The 15,730-nt window shown below is 39.8% G+C and overlaps 1 protein-coding gene across 1 annotated transcript in view; it reads right to left on the bottom strand.

Annotated features, from left to right (window-relative positions):
- The window catches only part of LOC117518638 (unconventional myosin-IXb), a 195,017-nt gene that overhangs the window by 99,958 nt on the left and 79,329 nt on the right, over positions 1–15,730 (bottom strand). The window contains 3 exon segments of the mRNA XM_034179841.1: positions 1,228–1,737; positions 4,896–5,115; positions 5,288–5,502. Coding sequence (XP_034035732.1) covers positions 1,228–1,737; positions 4,896–5,115; positions 5,288–5,439 — 882 coding nt within the window. The 5' untranslated portion in view covers positions 5,440–5,502.

Raw genomic sequence — 15,730 nt, 5'->3', positions numbered from 1 at the left:
TATAAAATAATAAATAAATAAATACTAATAATAATAATAATAATAAAGAGAGAGATTTAAATGACATAAGTGGTGGTAACTGTGATTAGGTGTAAAAGATCATCTGTAGTGGGAGGACTGATGACTGATGATTCATTCAGACTAAAGGCTCGGACGAAGAGGTATGAACACTTTTTTGTATCCCCTTAAGCAATCTAGTGTTCATTTCTTACTAAAGGCTGTCACACTGTAACAGATAGAGCATATAAATTAGTTACATATTTAAATATTTTGTCTGGTGGCTAAATCACATAATCAGAGGTCTGATTGCAAATGGACAAAATCCAGCTCGCTTGGGATCATTACGTCATACATCCTCACTGCTTTCATGCGCTGACAGCTGTGATGCGACTGCAGCAGTGAGGACATCAAACAACTCTGCGGTAACTCCTAGCCAAGAGAACCCACCAAGTACATTCTGATATCCAGATTCAAAAAGCACACAACTGCGGCATCTTGTTCTTCAGTCACCTTGGCTAAATGAGCAGCTACGCTACGTGTTGCTGTGCTGGGGACTATCCTCTCTCCACTCTTGCAGAATTCACACCCTGTGCCAGAGCTTTGGCTAATCAGAAGTCAAGTCTGAAGCACTGGACAGCCGAAGGATAGAAATGCATGACTATTGTAAAAGTAAATAAATAGAGGACAAACGGTAAACTAACATGCAGTAAGCAAGAAAGCTCTCTGGCTGATATTCACTCAAGGTTTTGAGCAAGCACAAGACTTTTTGAGGGCTTCCGTGGACATTAGCTGACAAGAAACTCATTTTGTAGATGGGAAAAGAACATTTGTAGGACAAAAACGAACACAAACAGATTTCCAAAATTGGTATCAGCTCCCCATACACTTCCTTGATCCATCATGGTGTGACACAGGCTTAAAATGTATCCAAAGAGAAGACAAACTCTTAGACTTGTTGCACATAAATCTTCTCCACACAGATGACAGCCATGCTATTGGCCAAAATTCATCTTCGCCTTAAACTGTTTTGGGAAAACAACACAGTTCATCAAGTGCTGTCACAGCCACAACAGGAAATACCAAAACAGTGGTTACCTAGATGCTTAAAGAAGATTAACTGAAGATTTTCTGGCTGTCTCTTAAAGTGGTCAGTGGAATGAACCCATAAAATTGCCAAAAATTTGCCTGCAGTAATTTCTTAGCAGCCACAGCTTTTAAAAGTCTTACCTCCAGTACAGGTCCAGCTCCTAGTATGGTCCTCTCAACCCCACTGGCATAGCCCTTCTGGCTAAGTGCTGTCAGACAGTGGATCAGGAAGTTGGTACTCTGGGTCTTGCCTGAGCCACTCTCCCCAGAGATGACAATGCACTGGTTGACTCGCTTCCTGAGCATGGCATAGTAAGCCACATCTGCGATGGCAAAGATATGCGGTTCCAGTTTGCCCAGCTGGTGGTTTTCGTACATCTTGACATATTTGGGGTTGTAGATGGGCAGGAATTTGAAGGGGTTGATAGCGATAAGAATGCTGCCTGCATAAGTGTAAATTTTTTTCTTGCAGAAGCGTGTGCGCAAGTTATTTAATATGCTGTCCTCATTGAGGATGGGAAGATTGCAGAGGTCTGCAAAATCATCCTGTGGAGGGGGAAGGAAGCCCCTTTCAGCTAACCGCTGTGCCTCCTGTTCCTTGGTCATGGCCGGGAGGTGGACATAGTGGATAGAGCCATCATGGTTCCTCTCCTGGGAAAAGACAAATACATTTTTAGTTTTATTTTTTTTTTAATAGTTACAGGACTATTTCATAGTGACAGCATGAACAGAGAGTATCAGGAAGAACAACACAACAGTCAGAGAGTGGGAGGGCGTATCTCAGAGCAACATCTGCTCGATAAGGTCTCATGTATTGATTTTCACATATTTATCTTTGGTCTTGATAACGAAACCTCAGTGCTTAAGATCTGAGAATCCCTTGGATAATAATAAATGGAAATGGTAAACTGACTGAATATATACAGAACTTTCATGTTCAAAGCACTTTTACAGCGATGTCGCATTCACCCATTCAAATACACACACAGATGTCCAGATGCTAACATGCAAGGCACTCAACTGCACATCTGGATCAACTTGTTCGTGTAGTGATCAGAAGACCACAACAGTGCACTGCTCTCCGATGCACTGAACATGCATACCAGGGTCGCGCTGTCCACACAGAGCGCCAGAGACAGCAGGAGCGTGTTGCTGGGCTGCTGAAGCCTCACTCTAAGGTGCTGGCAGAGCCTTGCTCTAATGCAAGGGCTTGGAACAGGACAGCGTGGCTCTGTTCTGCTACACCAGAGTGTGCAGTACTTTGAAAACGCTTTACAAATAAAATATTATTTTATTATCATTACACACATTGCTTTTCATGTGAATGCAGATAAATATATATTTTTAAAGAGTGCTTGTACTTACACTATTTAAAGAACTAAAATGGAAAATCCCTGTTTGAATCACAATAAAAATCCTGTGTGTGTGGACCAATCTGGTGCTGCATTTATGTTAGCAAAATCCTGGGAATTTATATATAAATATATATATTTATATATATGTAATTAATATTCAATTTAATAAGTATAAATGACCATTCATTATTATTAGTATTGTTAGACCGTTGTCTATCACGGAAAATTCCATTCCTGGCACCTGCGTCCCGTCAGAGTCTGTCACATCCACTCACGCTGTCATCTGCTTCAGATTAATTTTGTTCAAACCTGTCATCTGATCACCAAATATAACTGCTACGTTATCTTTTCTGTCAGTGTCCATCTCAAATGAACTTTCAGACACTGATAAAATCATGTTTTTCCTTGGAGCTGCTTGTGGGGACTGACTGCTTTCAGCACAGTGAGCCATTTGATGTACCTCTCTGACGACATGCCACATTTCAGCTGCTTTTAGACTCACAAGAAAAAACACTGCCAGTGCATGGGTAATATTTTGTCAAATAATGCGTCTTAAGATCACAATTCAATCATTCAATATTTTTTTTCCCCTCAAGAGAACACATACTACCGTAAAATAATGTGAATCAGCAACAAAAGAAAGACAAAAATCATGTCAGCTGCACTTAAGGTAGCATTCATAAACAGTAAATTGTCAGAAAAACATGTAAATATTAAAACGATAGAATAAATGTTCACCTTGGTTGTATTAAAACAAATTCAATGATGAGTGAGCATTAGGTCGGCTGTGTTTGTCCAGTTTAAACATTATTCCTTGTTGGACAGGAATGTACAGTAGTGTTCAGAATAATAGTAGTGCTATGTGACTAAAAAGATTAATCCAGGTTTTGAGTATATTTCTTATTGTTACATGGGAAACAAGGTACCAGTAGATTCAGTAGATTCTCACCAATCCAACAAGACCAAGCATTCATGATATGCACAGTCTTAACGCTATGAAATTGGGCTATTAGTAAAAAAAAAAAAAAGTAGAAAAGGGGGTCTTCACAATAATAGTAGCATCTGCTGTTGACGCTACAAACTCAAAACTATTATGTTCAAACTGCTTTTTTAGCAATCCTGTGAATCACTAAACTAGTATTTAGTTGTATAACCACAGTTTTTCATGATTTCTTCACACCTGCGAGGCATTAATTTTGTTGGTTTGGAACCAAGATTTTGCTTGTTTACTAGTGTGCTTGGGGTCATTGTCTTGTTGAAACACCCATTTCAAGGGCATGTCCTCTTCAGCATAAGGCAACCTGACCTCTTCAAGTATTTTGACATATCCAAACTGATCCATGATACCTGGTATGTAATATATAGGCCCAACACCATAGCAGGAGAAACATGCCCATATCATGATGCTTGCACCACCATGCTTCACTGTCTTCACTGTGAACTGTGGCTTGAATTCAGAGTTTGGGGGTTGTCTCACAAACTGTCTGCGGCCCTTGGACCCAAAAAGAACAATTTTACTCTCATCAGTCCACAAAATATTCCTTCATTTCTCTTTAGGCCAGTTGATGTGTTCTTTGCCCAATTGAAACCTCTTCTACACATCTTTTATTTAACAGAGGGACTTTGTGGGGGATTCTTGAAAATAAATTAGCTTCACACAGGCATCTTCTAACTGTCACAGCACTTACAGGTAACTCCAGACTGTCTTTGATCATCCTGGAACTGATCAATGGGTGAGCCTTTGTCATTCTGGTTATTCCTCTATCCATTTTGATGATTGCTTTCTGTTTTCTTCCAAGCGTCTCTGGTTTTTTGTCCATTTTAAAGGATTGGAGATCATTGTAGATGAACAGCCTATACTTTTTGCACCTGCGAATACGTTTTCCCCTCTCCAATGAACTTTTTAATCAAACTACGCTGTACTTCTGAACAATGTCTTGAATGTCCCATTTTCCTCAGGCTTTCACAGAGAAAAGCATGTTCAACAGGTGCTGGCTTCATCCATACATAGGGGGACACCTGATTCACACCTGTTTGTTCCATAAAATTGACAAACTCACTGACTGAATGCCACACTACTATTATTGTGAACACCCCCTTTTCTACTTTTTTTTTTACTAATAGCCCAACTTCATAGCCTTAAGAGTGTGCATATCATGAATGCTTCATCTTGTTGGATTTGTGAGAATCTACTGGTACCTTGTTTCCCATGTAACAATAAGAAATATACTCAAAACCTGGATTAATTTTTTCAGTCACATAGCACTACTATTATTCTGAACACTACTGTATGTGGACAATAAATGCAGTTGCAGATGCATTGGGTAAAAAGTTGCTGAAAACACAGACTTGACATGGATCCAGTGTTCCGATACAAGTAGGTCCAAACATAAACTTGTCTTCTGTGTGAAAGGACAATGACTCACACCACACTCAACTTTTTGTCAACCCTACCTGTAGTAGAAAGTAAAAGCCAAAGCTCTGAGGATGTTGCTCTTGGGCTTTGCGAGGCCACAGTAGAAACCTCTGTACTGGGGAGTCCCCAGCATCCAGCACCCATTCCTCTCCACCACATTCCTTCACTTCTGCTAGGACATACAGGCGGCCAGGGTCCAGCCCTAATGTGGAGGCAGCGTCGGAGATCACCGAGGCTGCTGTCGCATCCTTCTGCACTCTGAAGAGTGGATGTAAGCAAAGAAGAAAATGCCTTAATGTCAAGTTACTGTTCAGTTCAAACTATTTCATCGGCACTCTTCAAAGTTTCAGCAACAAAAGGAGCTAAACAAAATGTCACTACTTGCACTCAGTTCAAAAAACAAACAGCCATAATACTGTGACATGCCCACCTAAGGCAGCAGCAGGTAGAGGACTGCACAGCTAGTCGCGGGTAGATCTGGAGCACATAAGAGCGGCGGTCGTGATCATGAGGGTTAGCTGCCCCACCTCCCCCTCCGCCTCCATTCGTTGCCATGGTGGCAGCGCCATCTCTGACACTCATCCTGAGCCAGGGGGGTTGGCTTCAGCATGCCGCACCCACTGGCACCCTCTCACCATACAGCACCTGGAAAAGAAATGAAAAGAAATGTGCAATCCATGAAAATCAAACACTGACAATGATGGCATTTTTTGAGGGAGGGGACACTGCACAAAAGTGATAGGTTAGTGAAACAGCTGGTAAAGGAAAAAATTCATTAATTTAAAAAAATTTTGCCATTTGCTGTTTACAAATACAGAAAAGACAGTGAACTTCTTCTAACAAAAAGCAATACAGGATCTGAAAGACTAAAGCATGTGACAGCATTTCAAAATTACACATACACACAAATCAAGGAAAGGTTAACCTTTGCATGATCAATATCTATATTTATCTTATTTAATAAAGCACCAATTTGAATAGTACCCAATAATAATAACAACAACACCAAAAGCCTAAAAACTACAAAATCCATCAATTAAACTTTATTGTATTTTATTTTGATACATTTTGTAAACATGGCTAGAAAGCACTATGTCACTCAATATTGTTAACATTACAATTACAACTACTACGGTAGCTACTAGCAACAGTGCATGACTAGGGCTTTTATTGTGAAAGGTCAGAATGGGAGGATCTCTACATCTCCATGTAGTATGTTTGATGGTGACTTAAGTGCAGGCAAGTTTTGTCAAACACTAATCTCTGTTGACACAATGGAGTGCCCGTGTCTTTAGTTTGTCATCCTGCTTTAAGTATCAGTGCAACTGTAACTCTCAGTTAGAACCTTTTCTGTCAAATTTCCTCAGCTTCAATTATGCAGTGCTCACTTTCAGTAGCTTTTTTCATGCTCCTCTGTGGTAAACCCCCAAAATACACACAAAGCTCTTTTGCAGCCAGAGAGAAAACATTTGATCACAATGTGATAGGTGTCCAAAAAAGATAAACTAAAAATCAGCATGAGAGCAGTTAAGCGCTAACACTGATCTCGTCATCACAAGGCCGATCATGTGATGTTTAGATTCCAAATATATTTTACTGATGGAAATTCAGACATCACATCCTCACTTTAAAAATTCACTAGTCTTCAAAGTAGGTCAGACAGGCTTACACTGCAAACTTGCATTTTAAAAGACAACAGACATGAGATCCCACTGTCAATACTACAGTGATGATAATGACTGATACACTGCACAGCATTATCGTCACAAGTATACACCTACGTAGTCATTTATTGAGTTATTCAGGTCTTATAAGGATATAACCAACATACTGAACAAGCTGCCTCAAAGATGTACTGTGATATTTTATGACTCAAACCATAATAAACTAAGGGTGCATGACAAATCCACAGAGGAATGATACAAGTAGAATCAATGCCATAAAACTCTCACTGGAGCCAACAAGGGCAACTATTAATTCTTTGAGAACCCAATAAATAATTCTACTTAAGGGATGTGACAATGCGACACAAACATCTGACAGATTGGACTGTTTCTCTTCTGCCAAAAATGAAGACATTTATTAATCAGTTCCTCTTCTTATGCAAAAAAGCCATTAACCTATGTTAAACTGTATATTTCTACAGTTACCATATTTTCTGGAGTATAAGTCTTTTCTCGATTATCAGCTCTTTGAGGTTTTTGTGCAGCGTTGTACTGTATTTTTATTACTGCCATTTATTCTTTTATTCTTGAAATTTGTTTTGTTTAGAGCTTTGATTACGATAAAAATAAAAACTATTACTGGACATCTGATTTTTTGATATACAGTGCACTACAGCCCAAGTCACAGAACCTCCCAAACTAGTACCCCCCCCCCCCCCCCCCCCCAAAAAAACCCTGTGACTTATACTCCAGAAAACATGGTCCTGCTATCTTTATTAGCTTAAGTACGTTTGAATGAATGAATGAAGCCTCTTTATTTCAAATACGTGAACATAAAAATTATCTAGATAAGAAATGTATAGCAAAAGAATGCAATCACAATAATAATGTATAAAAAAAAATGACGAAAATAGTGTTCAAAATTGCATTTTTTCCCCACCAGCTTTGTTTTCGTTCTTGTTGTCTTTACAGACACTCTTTTTTCTTTATCCATCACCGTTACAGTTTGTCTAAAGGTTTTTTTGTGTGGCTTACCCTCTTAAATTCATGTGGGGGTAAACCCGTGCACCCTTTAATTCATGTTGGTGTAAACCTATAAACCATACATTCTTGATATGATCCATCCATATGAGACCAGTAGTTCAACACATCACCATGAACTGTGCACTGTCAGCATTGGTACACAATGCTACACAGCCTGTAACACATTGTATTTTGGGTATTAGTCTTATTGCCAGTTACTGCAAATTCAATTAAAACATGATGGACAACCTCAGTCAGTTTCACCTCACAACCAAATTAATTGAGTGTGCCAGAACAGCTGCTGTAGTTATGTTGCCAAACTTGCACAACATGCTTAGAATTCTCAGGTTCAGAATTTGACCAAATTACAAGTCAGACTCAAGGCAACTCTGATGGAGTTCTGGGCCCCATCAGGACTGAGTCACTGTGACCTCCAGAAGGACCACAGCCAATTTTGATAAAGGAAAAGCTGACAGGAATAAAAATATTAATTTAGTTTTATATGAATCACAGACAGCAGCTCTATAAAGTTCAGGCTAATGATGAATCATGTACCTTGACTTTGTATCAGTAATACATGCTATATAAACCGTAAGCCCTCTTGGGGACACTAGAGATTGATTTAAATCACAGTATGACATACAGACTGCGATGCTTTGGTAACCTGATCTCGGGTCATGTCCTCAGAGCATTGGGGACGATGATTTACCACTTTTATCATTCATGCAAAGACAGCTTATTTTCTCAAGCTGAAATATACAAATAAAGCTTAATCTCAGATATACCTCAAATAAACCAGTCAAGGGAAAACTCCTGTGAATTTATGCATTATGCCAGGCTTCCCATTTCTGTATTATAAAGTTTATTTCACTAAACTGCGCCAACGCATTATGGAAGTTCTTTTCCCCAATATGGGGTTTATTTTCAGTTAACATTCATTTTACACACAATTCTTGTGTTTACTGGTTAGCACATTGCACACTATGACATGAAGCGCTGTTTGTGTGTGTGTGTGTAACAATAATGAACAAAAAAGTCTGTAGAACAAGGAATTAAAAGTTTGATGCTGTAGACCATTTTTGGTACAGTTACACCAACTGCCTTTGCATGCTGTGGTGTTACTGCACATTAATGAATACAAAGACCATCTACTCAATAGTACCAGTGTGTGTGTGTATTTATATATATATATATATATATATATGTAGCAGCTCATTAAAGCAGTTAACTATCAAACCATCAAGTCACCAGTCCATGAAACTCCTGATGTACGATATGACTCTCACTGGACTCATATCTGATGAGGATGAGTCTGCCTGCAGACGGGAGATTGAGATTGACTACTGGTGTCCTGGTGCAGACAGAACAATCTGGAGCATAACGCCCTCAAGACAGTGGAGATGGTTGTTGACTTCAGAAAGAACCCAGTCCTTGCCACCTCCATCATCCTGTGCAACTCCCCAGTCGCCACTGTGGAGTTCTTCTGCTACCTGGGGATCACCATCACCCAGGACCTCAAGTGGGAGCTGAACATCAGCTCTGTCATCAAGAGAGCACAACAGAGGATGTACTTTCTGTAGCAGATGAGGAAGTTCAACCTACCAAAAACAATTATGGTGAACGTCTACACTGTCATCATTGAGTTCATCCTGTCCTCTTCCATCACAGTCTGGCACACACCTCTCCTCTTCCATCATCATTTGGTACACTGCTGCCACTGTTAAGGACATGATCAGACTGTAGCGTATCATCCACACAGCAGAGAAGGTGATCGACTGCAGTCTGCCATCCCTACAGGACCTGTATGCCTCCAGGGCCCTGAGGCAAGCAAGGAAGATCGTGGCTGATCCCTCCCACCCTGGCACAAATGGTTTGTCACCCTCCCCTCTGGCAGGAGGCTGAAGCCCATCAGGACCAAAACCTCAAGACATAAAAACAGCTTCTTTCCATCCGCAGCTGGAATCAAACAATGCCAGAGACCCCCACTGACTCTGCCTCCCTTCCCCACTACCATAAAGCACAGATTGGTCATCCTTGCACTGAAAGGTACTGTATATCTGTACCCCAATCACCTGTTTTTGCACTGTCCCATTCCATTGTGTTTTATTTATTACACAGTTTATATAGTTTTGTCTATTTGACTCTTTTTTACTTCTTATAGAAGTGTTTTTCTTTTCCTATTGTTTATGTACCATTAACATCAGATCAAATTCCTTGTAAGTGCAAACTTACTTGGCAATAAATTCTGATAGAGTCTGATTCAGGACACAGTTTCATGTTTATGAAAAATGAAAGTGTGAAAAAAACTGATTCAGAAAGTTTTTCATCCAAGTTTTATCCTTTATGAAACCAGATGGACGGACAATGAAAATCAGTGCAGTTTCAGCTCTTGTTCAATTAAGACAAAGGGATTATATTGTTTTAAAAATAAAATAAAGAAGCAATACCACTCAAAAATGTTTAAGGAATTTTTTTGAAGAAATACTATGTGCATCCAATATTAAAGTGTTTTCAAACATTTTAAATGTTATTTATGCCTTGTGCATAACCTAAAATATAACAGAAGCATGAAATATGCATCATATTTAAGTTAAACTACCTGAAAGTATGGCTCTTAAAGTCAATTACAAAACATTCAAAATCTTAAATTACTTTAATCCACCTCACAAAGGCCCACTGATGTGTAAGAAGTACCCATCATATGGACCAAATAGACCCTTACTTCAGGCATTGAGGAACAGCAGGAGTTCTTTGTCTGTGTTTTTCATCAGTTACTAAGAAAATATTCTGGCCTTGTGGGGGTTCTCCCCGCATGTTTCAGACACCAGAGACCAGCTGTAATGTGCGCCTGACCTGTTGAATTGGCTACTGTATTAATTTTGTAGGCACGTGCCCTTCACAAACTATACAATAACTTATTTTTGTAGAATGTATTATAAATTGAAGGGAAGTTGTTTCAGTGAGATGTTTTATTGAGAACTATTTTCTTTATCTGTATTTCAGAATTTTTTTTGTTTTTTACCTTCCCTAATATCAGGGCCCCCCCCCAAAAAAAATTCAAATCAGTCAAGTTTGACTGCACACATAGCATACTTCCTCAGTAGCCATGGCATTGCAGTTGAGCTATTGTCACTAAGCTAATTAGTGCCAACAGTGCAAATATACAAATTAAATAATAATAAAATTTCATTCAACAGAAATACTGGAGCACTGACACAGCTTGCCATATTATCCCAGATCATTGAAACAAAATGCTCAGGAAAGTAAAACATGGTGAAGACCACAGCTGACATGCCTTAAAGTACATATTCATCAGTGCCCAATTTGATCTCCTGGAAAATCCCCAACACAATTGTTTTTAACGTAATAGCAGGGACAACTGCCCAATTTTACCTATACTCATCATGGGCATGAATGCCATAGTAATTTTGGGCTTTTAATGATGTCCTTGAACTGTTTGTTTGCTGGGATGGAAAAACAACAAGAACTAGGTGCACAATCTGAATTTATTTCAGATAGTCAGAGTCAAAATTATACATACAGGCTCTGGATACAGTGTATCCAGAAAGTGTTCACACTACTTCACTTTTTCCATTTGTATTACCTTATTTCAAAATGGAGCAAATTCACTTTTCCCATAAAATTCTACTTACAACACCCCATAATGAAGAACAGGAAAAAAGTTTATTTTTTTAAATTTTGCATATTTATTAAAAATAAAAACTAAGAAATCAAATGTACAAAAGTATTCACACCCTTTGCTCAATCAGGGTTCTCCCCAGATAATGAAATAACAGCACCAAGCCATTATACTGCCACTGCAGCACCGCTATACTGTGGTGTCATCTCGCTATGTTTTAGCACGAGACTTGGTGGGAATGTGAACGCATGCAAACCCATTTTTGTGGGGAAATTACACATAAACAACTTCAGCTGTTTACCCGTTTATATCCAGACGACACAAACCATGACAAAACGCAAGTGTTACATGAAGCCTAATGATCAGAGGACAATCTCTGCATATTTTGTTTCATCTTGGTGGTGACCACAGCCCCTGTAGCCGAGGAGGGTCAGCTAGAAAAACATCGCAACATGCTGGGTGCTGTGATCGCTGGTCCATCCAGGGAGGGGGACATGCCAGCGCCAAGCATCACAGCGGCCGAGACCAGTGCACACCTGACTCGATCAACACTGTCTGACACGGGATCGACCAGATTGGAGGCTAACAACAATGCTGCAGCTCCTGTGACAGGAAACACGGAGGCTTTTATGAAGAAAACGGCAGAATGGAAATCAAAATTTTTTGAGATACCGAGACATACTTTCATTCTTTGAGATTTGGGTGCTAGACAACGGCATGCATTATTTCCATTCTTCAATGTTTTAAAGGACATGTCACACCGAAATCATGACATTTCCGAGTGTTTCCGAGAACGCTGACATAGCTCTGAGAAAAATGTCCCAGAGCAGCTTGAATGGAATGTATCTGCTAACCTTAAGAACGGAGCCACAGATTAATTGCTTACATCAAATCAAATCAATTTTATTTATATAGCGCCAAATCACAACAAACAGTTGCCCCAAGGTGCTTTATATTGTAAGGCAAAGCCATACAATAATTACTGAAAAACCCCAACAGTCAAAACGACCCCCTGTGAGCAAGCACTTGGCGACAGTGGGAAGGAAAAACTCCCTTTTAACAGGAAGAAACCTCCAGCAGAACCAGGCTCAGGGAGGGGCAGTCTTCTGCTGGGACTGGTTGGGGCTGAGGGAGAGAACCAGGAAAAAGACATGCTGTGGAGGGGAGCAGAGATCAATCACTAATGATTAAATGCAGAGTGGTGCATACAGAGCAAAAAGAGAAAGAAACACTCAGTGCATCATGGGAACCCCCCCAGCAGTCTAAGTCTATAGCAGCATAACTAAGGGATGGTTCAGGGTCACCTGATCCAGCCCTAACTATAAGCTTTAGCAAAAAGGAAAGTTTTAAGCCTAATCTTAAAAGTAGAGAGGGTGTCTGTCTCCCTGATCCGAATTGGGCGCTGGTTCCAGAGGAGAGGAGCCTGAAAGCTGAAGGCTCTGCCTCCCATTCTACTCTTACAAACCCTAGGAACTACAAGTAAGCCTGCAGTCTGAGAGCGAAGCGCTCTATTGGGGTGATATGGTACTATGAGGTTCCTAAGATAAGATGGGACCTGATTATTCAAACTCTTATAAGTAAGAAGAAGAATTTTAAATTCTATTCTAGAATTAACAGGAAGCCAATGAAGAGAGGCCAATATGGGTGAGATATGCTCTCTCTCCTAGTCCCTGTCAGTACTCTAGCTGCAGCATTTTGAATTAACTGAAGGCTTTTCAGGGAACTTTTAGCTACAACCTGATAATAATGAATTACAATAGTCCAGCCTAGAGGAAATAAATGCATGAATTAGTTTTTCAGCATCACTCTGAGACAAGACCTTTCTAATTTTAGAGATATTGCGCAAATGCAAAAAAGCAGTCCTAGGAGATTTTTTTAATGAAAGACGTGCAGGCGGATCTCCTTTAACAGTGGAATATCCGGATAAAATGCTGAAACCGACTTCTTCTGAAACTTCTCTGTTCTCTCACGACGTCCTGGATCAATAAAGCCTGAAATGTGGAGGTTTTCAACTTGAAACAGGCTGACGACGGCGCCTGGGACCGCTGCGCGACGTCTCGCTCCGTGGGAAGTCCTTAAAGCGACAGTATCACCTCAAATCTCTCATCAGCCGTTAAAATTTTCACTGAAAACCATCTTAATTTTTCGAACCGTGTCCACTTCGATGTGTCTCACAGGTTTAGAAAAACATTTTGATCAAACAAAGCGCCAGTCTCTCAGCAACTTCTCAGACAAAGGAATTCCGACGAGGGGCTGGACGACTCCTCCCACAAGGAGTGCTCACAGGCGAATGACGTCACCGACAGGCGTGGAAAAACTCACGCATGCGCACGAGGGTTCAAGCATGTCTGACGTAAAAACATATGAATGAAATCCATATAGTTTTTGAAAAAAATAAAAAGGACCTATACTTTATTGACAGACCTCGTAAGTGTTGCCATCGATATAACTGTGAAAAAATCTAAGAATACATGTGTCATCAGTATGGGTACACGACATATCCGGTTTAACCCATTTCACGGTATAAATTTGACTGACAGTAGAGATTTTAGACTCCACTGACCAATCGCAATAATGTCGTTGATGACATCATCGTATCTTCCTCAGGGGACTCTGAACGACTGGAAAAGGGCGCAGTCAGTGCTTTGGTCACAGGCTCCATCTTGGTAGATTAAATTTCTCCTTGTACGAGTGTAACATTATAACCTATTTTAACCCTCTGGAGTTGCCTGACTGAATTCGTTCATGTAAAAGTCACAAGACCGAATTAAGCGGTTCTCCCATTACAAAGGTTGATCCGGCTCTGACCCAGATTACAGATTTTGTTGATGTCTATAAAGCATACCCTCCTACATAAAGGTCTCAAACATGAAAGAAATTATCGTTTTGACAGAATATGATTTTTGAAAATTCGATCAATGTTAAACATGGGGATTTTTCCAATTTTCCAAGCTTTTTCCTGACTTTGACCTTTGACCTAGAAAGCTGAATTAGTTCTTGCCTATCAGGATATGAATCTTCAGTCACAATTTCACTTCGACATATGAAAAATTGTGGGCTCCCGGCTGTTCACAAACAGACAAACAGGGTCGAACACATAACCTCCTCCTACTTCATTGGTCGAGGAGGTAATTAATACTGGTGCTTCATTTTGCTTTCATTTATTCAGACTGTATCAACTATTAAGCAAGAATTTTAAAAAGAGAAAAAAAAAAATCACAATCCCAGCATCACATGCTTTTGGCACCTGCCCTCTGGCAAATTCTGTGCACAAGTGCCCCTGATTCTTGCTTCCACCCTGCCCCTTTTACAGCTGGCTGGTACCCTGAATATCCATATTCATAATTTGCTTTCAATTCTAATATCCTGTGAGACAACTAAAATAGTTGCTTTGACAACTAAATGTGAAATAAAATAAACCCTGGCAACATCCAAAAATAGAGACTTTACTGTAAATTAGGCTAATTTCAGATTTATTTAGGTCATCTTAGAGAATTAAAGAGGAAAGACACAGCAGCAACTTGAGTCACACGCTCATGTCTTTGCCAGGCTGACTGCCGACAGTCCCCAAAAATATGCAAGTCAGTGAAATGCCAAAATACGCAAAACTACAGAAACCACAAAAGACAGTATCATCATCTCTCTATCATTAAACTCTGTCTGGGGTTAAATTGGTCTCTTTAAAGTTTTAGCTGCTCTCTTAAAGAAAATTTCTTCTCTTGATGCATGTATACATTTGTGATAGTGAACAATGAGTGATGGAAATGGGGCCAAAAAAGAAGGCTGGTACACACAACACGAGACAAAAAGAAGGGAGAGGGCTTCAGACAGACAAATATAGAAATGTAAACAGTGAAATGTGAGACTGAAGGGACAGAGGTCCCAGGGGCCACTGAATCTGTGACTGAGCCTTTGAGATATCCTGCTTCCTGCTTGCAGAGGAGATACTCTGTGAGGATGACCAGCATTCCACAGATAAGATCCTTTGGGTCATCTGTTTTACAAAGGCTTAAGCCTCAGTCCCACTGAATAATGAAGGCTGAAGAAGGAGCCACGCATAACAAAAAATATATAATAGCAATTAACAATGAACATAAATAAATACATACAGAAATAAATGTTTCCTGTGAACACCCAGTGACTCTCACACCTCCATTTCATCCCTGTCTTAGTTACGTTTAATGACAGTTTGTTTCCATCAAACCATATTTTCAATTTGTTAATTTCTTCAGTGATTTCCTCCAGAACATTCTGCCAAACTAGAAACTGCTGCATCCTAGTAAGAGCAGAATACTACTGGAATGAATCCGAATAAGGAAAGTTGTATTTTTTTTTTCTCACCTAAATGGATGCCGCACTCACTCCAGTTTATTGTCTGGAATAGTCCCAGATTGCATTTCAGAGCTTCTAGAATTCAAACATTTTCATGCAGGTGGTGTTGGGGGTAATTTGGGTTTCAGCTTTTTTTGTTTTTCACCACTTTCATCCCTGAATATGAGTTGTGATTCACTTTTGTGCGGATTAATGTTACTAACTGGGACTCCTG

The sequence above is a fragment of the Thalassophryne amazonica genome, chromosome 10, assembly GCF_902500255.1.
Source record: "Thalassophryne amazonica chromosome 10, fThaAma1.1, whole genome shotgun sequence".
Lineage (NCBI taxonomy): Eukaryota > Metazoa > Chordata > Actinopteri > Batrachoidiformes > Batrachoididae > Thalassophryne > Thalassophryne amazonica.
This window is presented reverse-complemented; position numbering and strand designations above follow the sequence as displayed.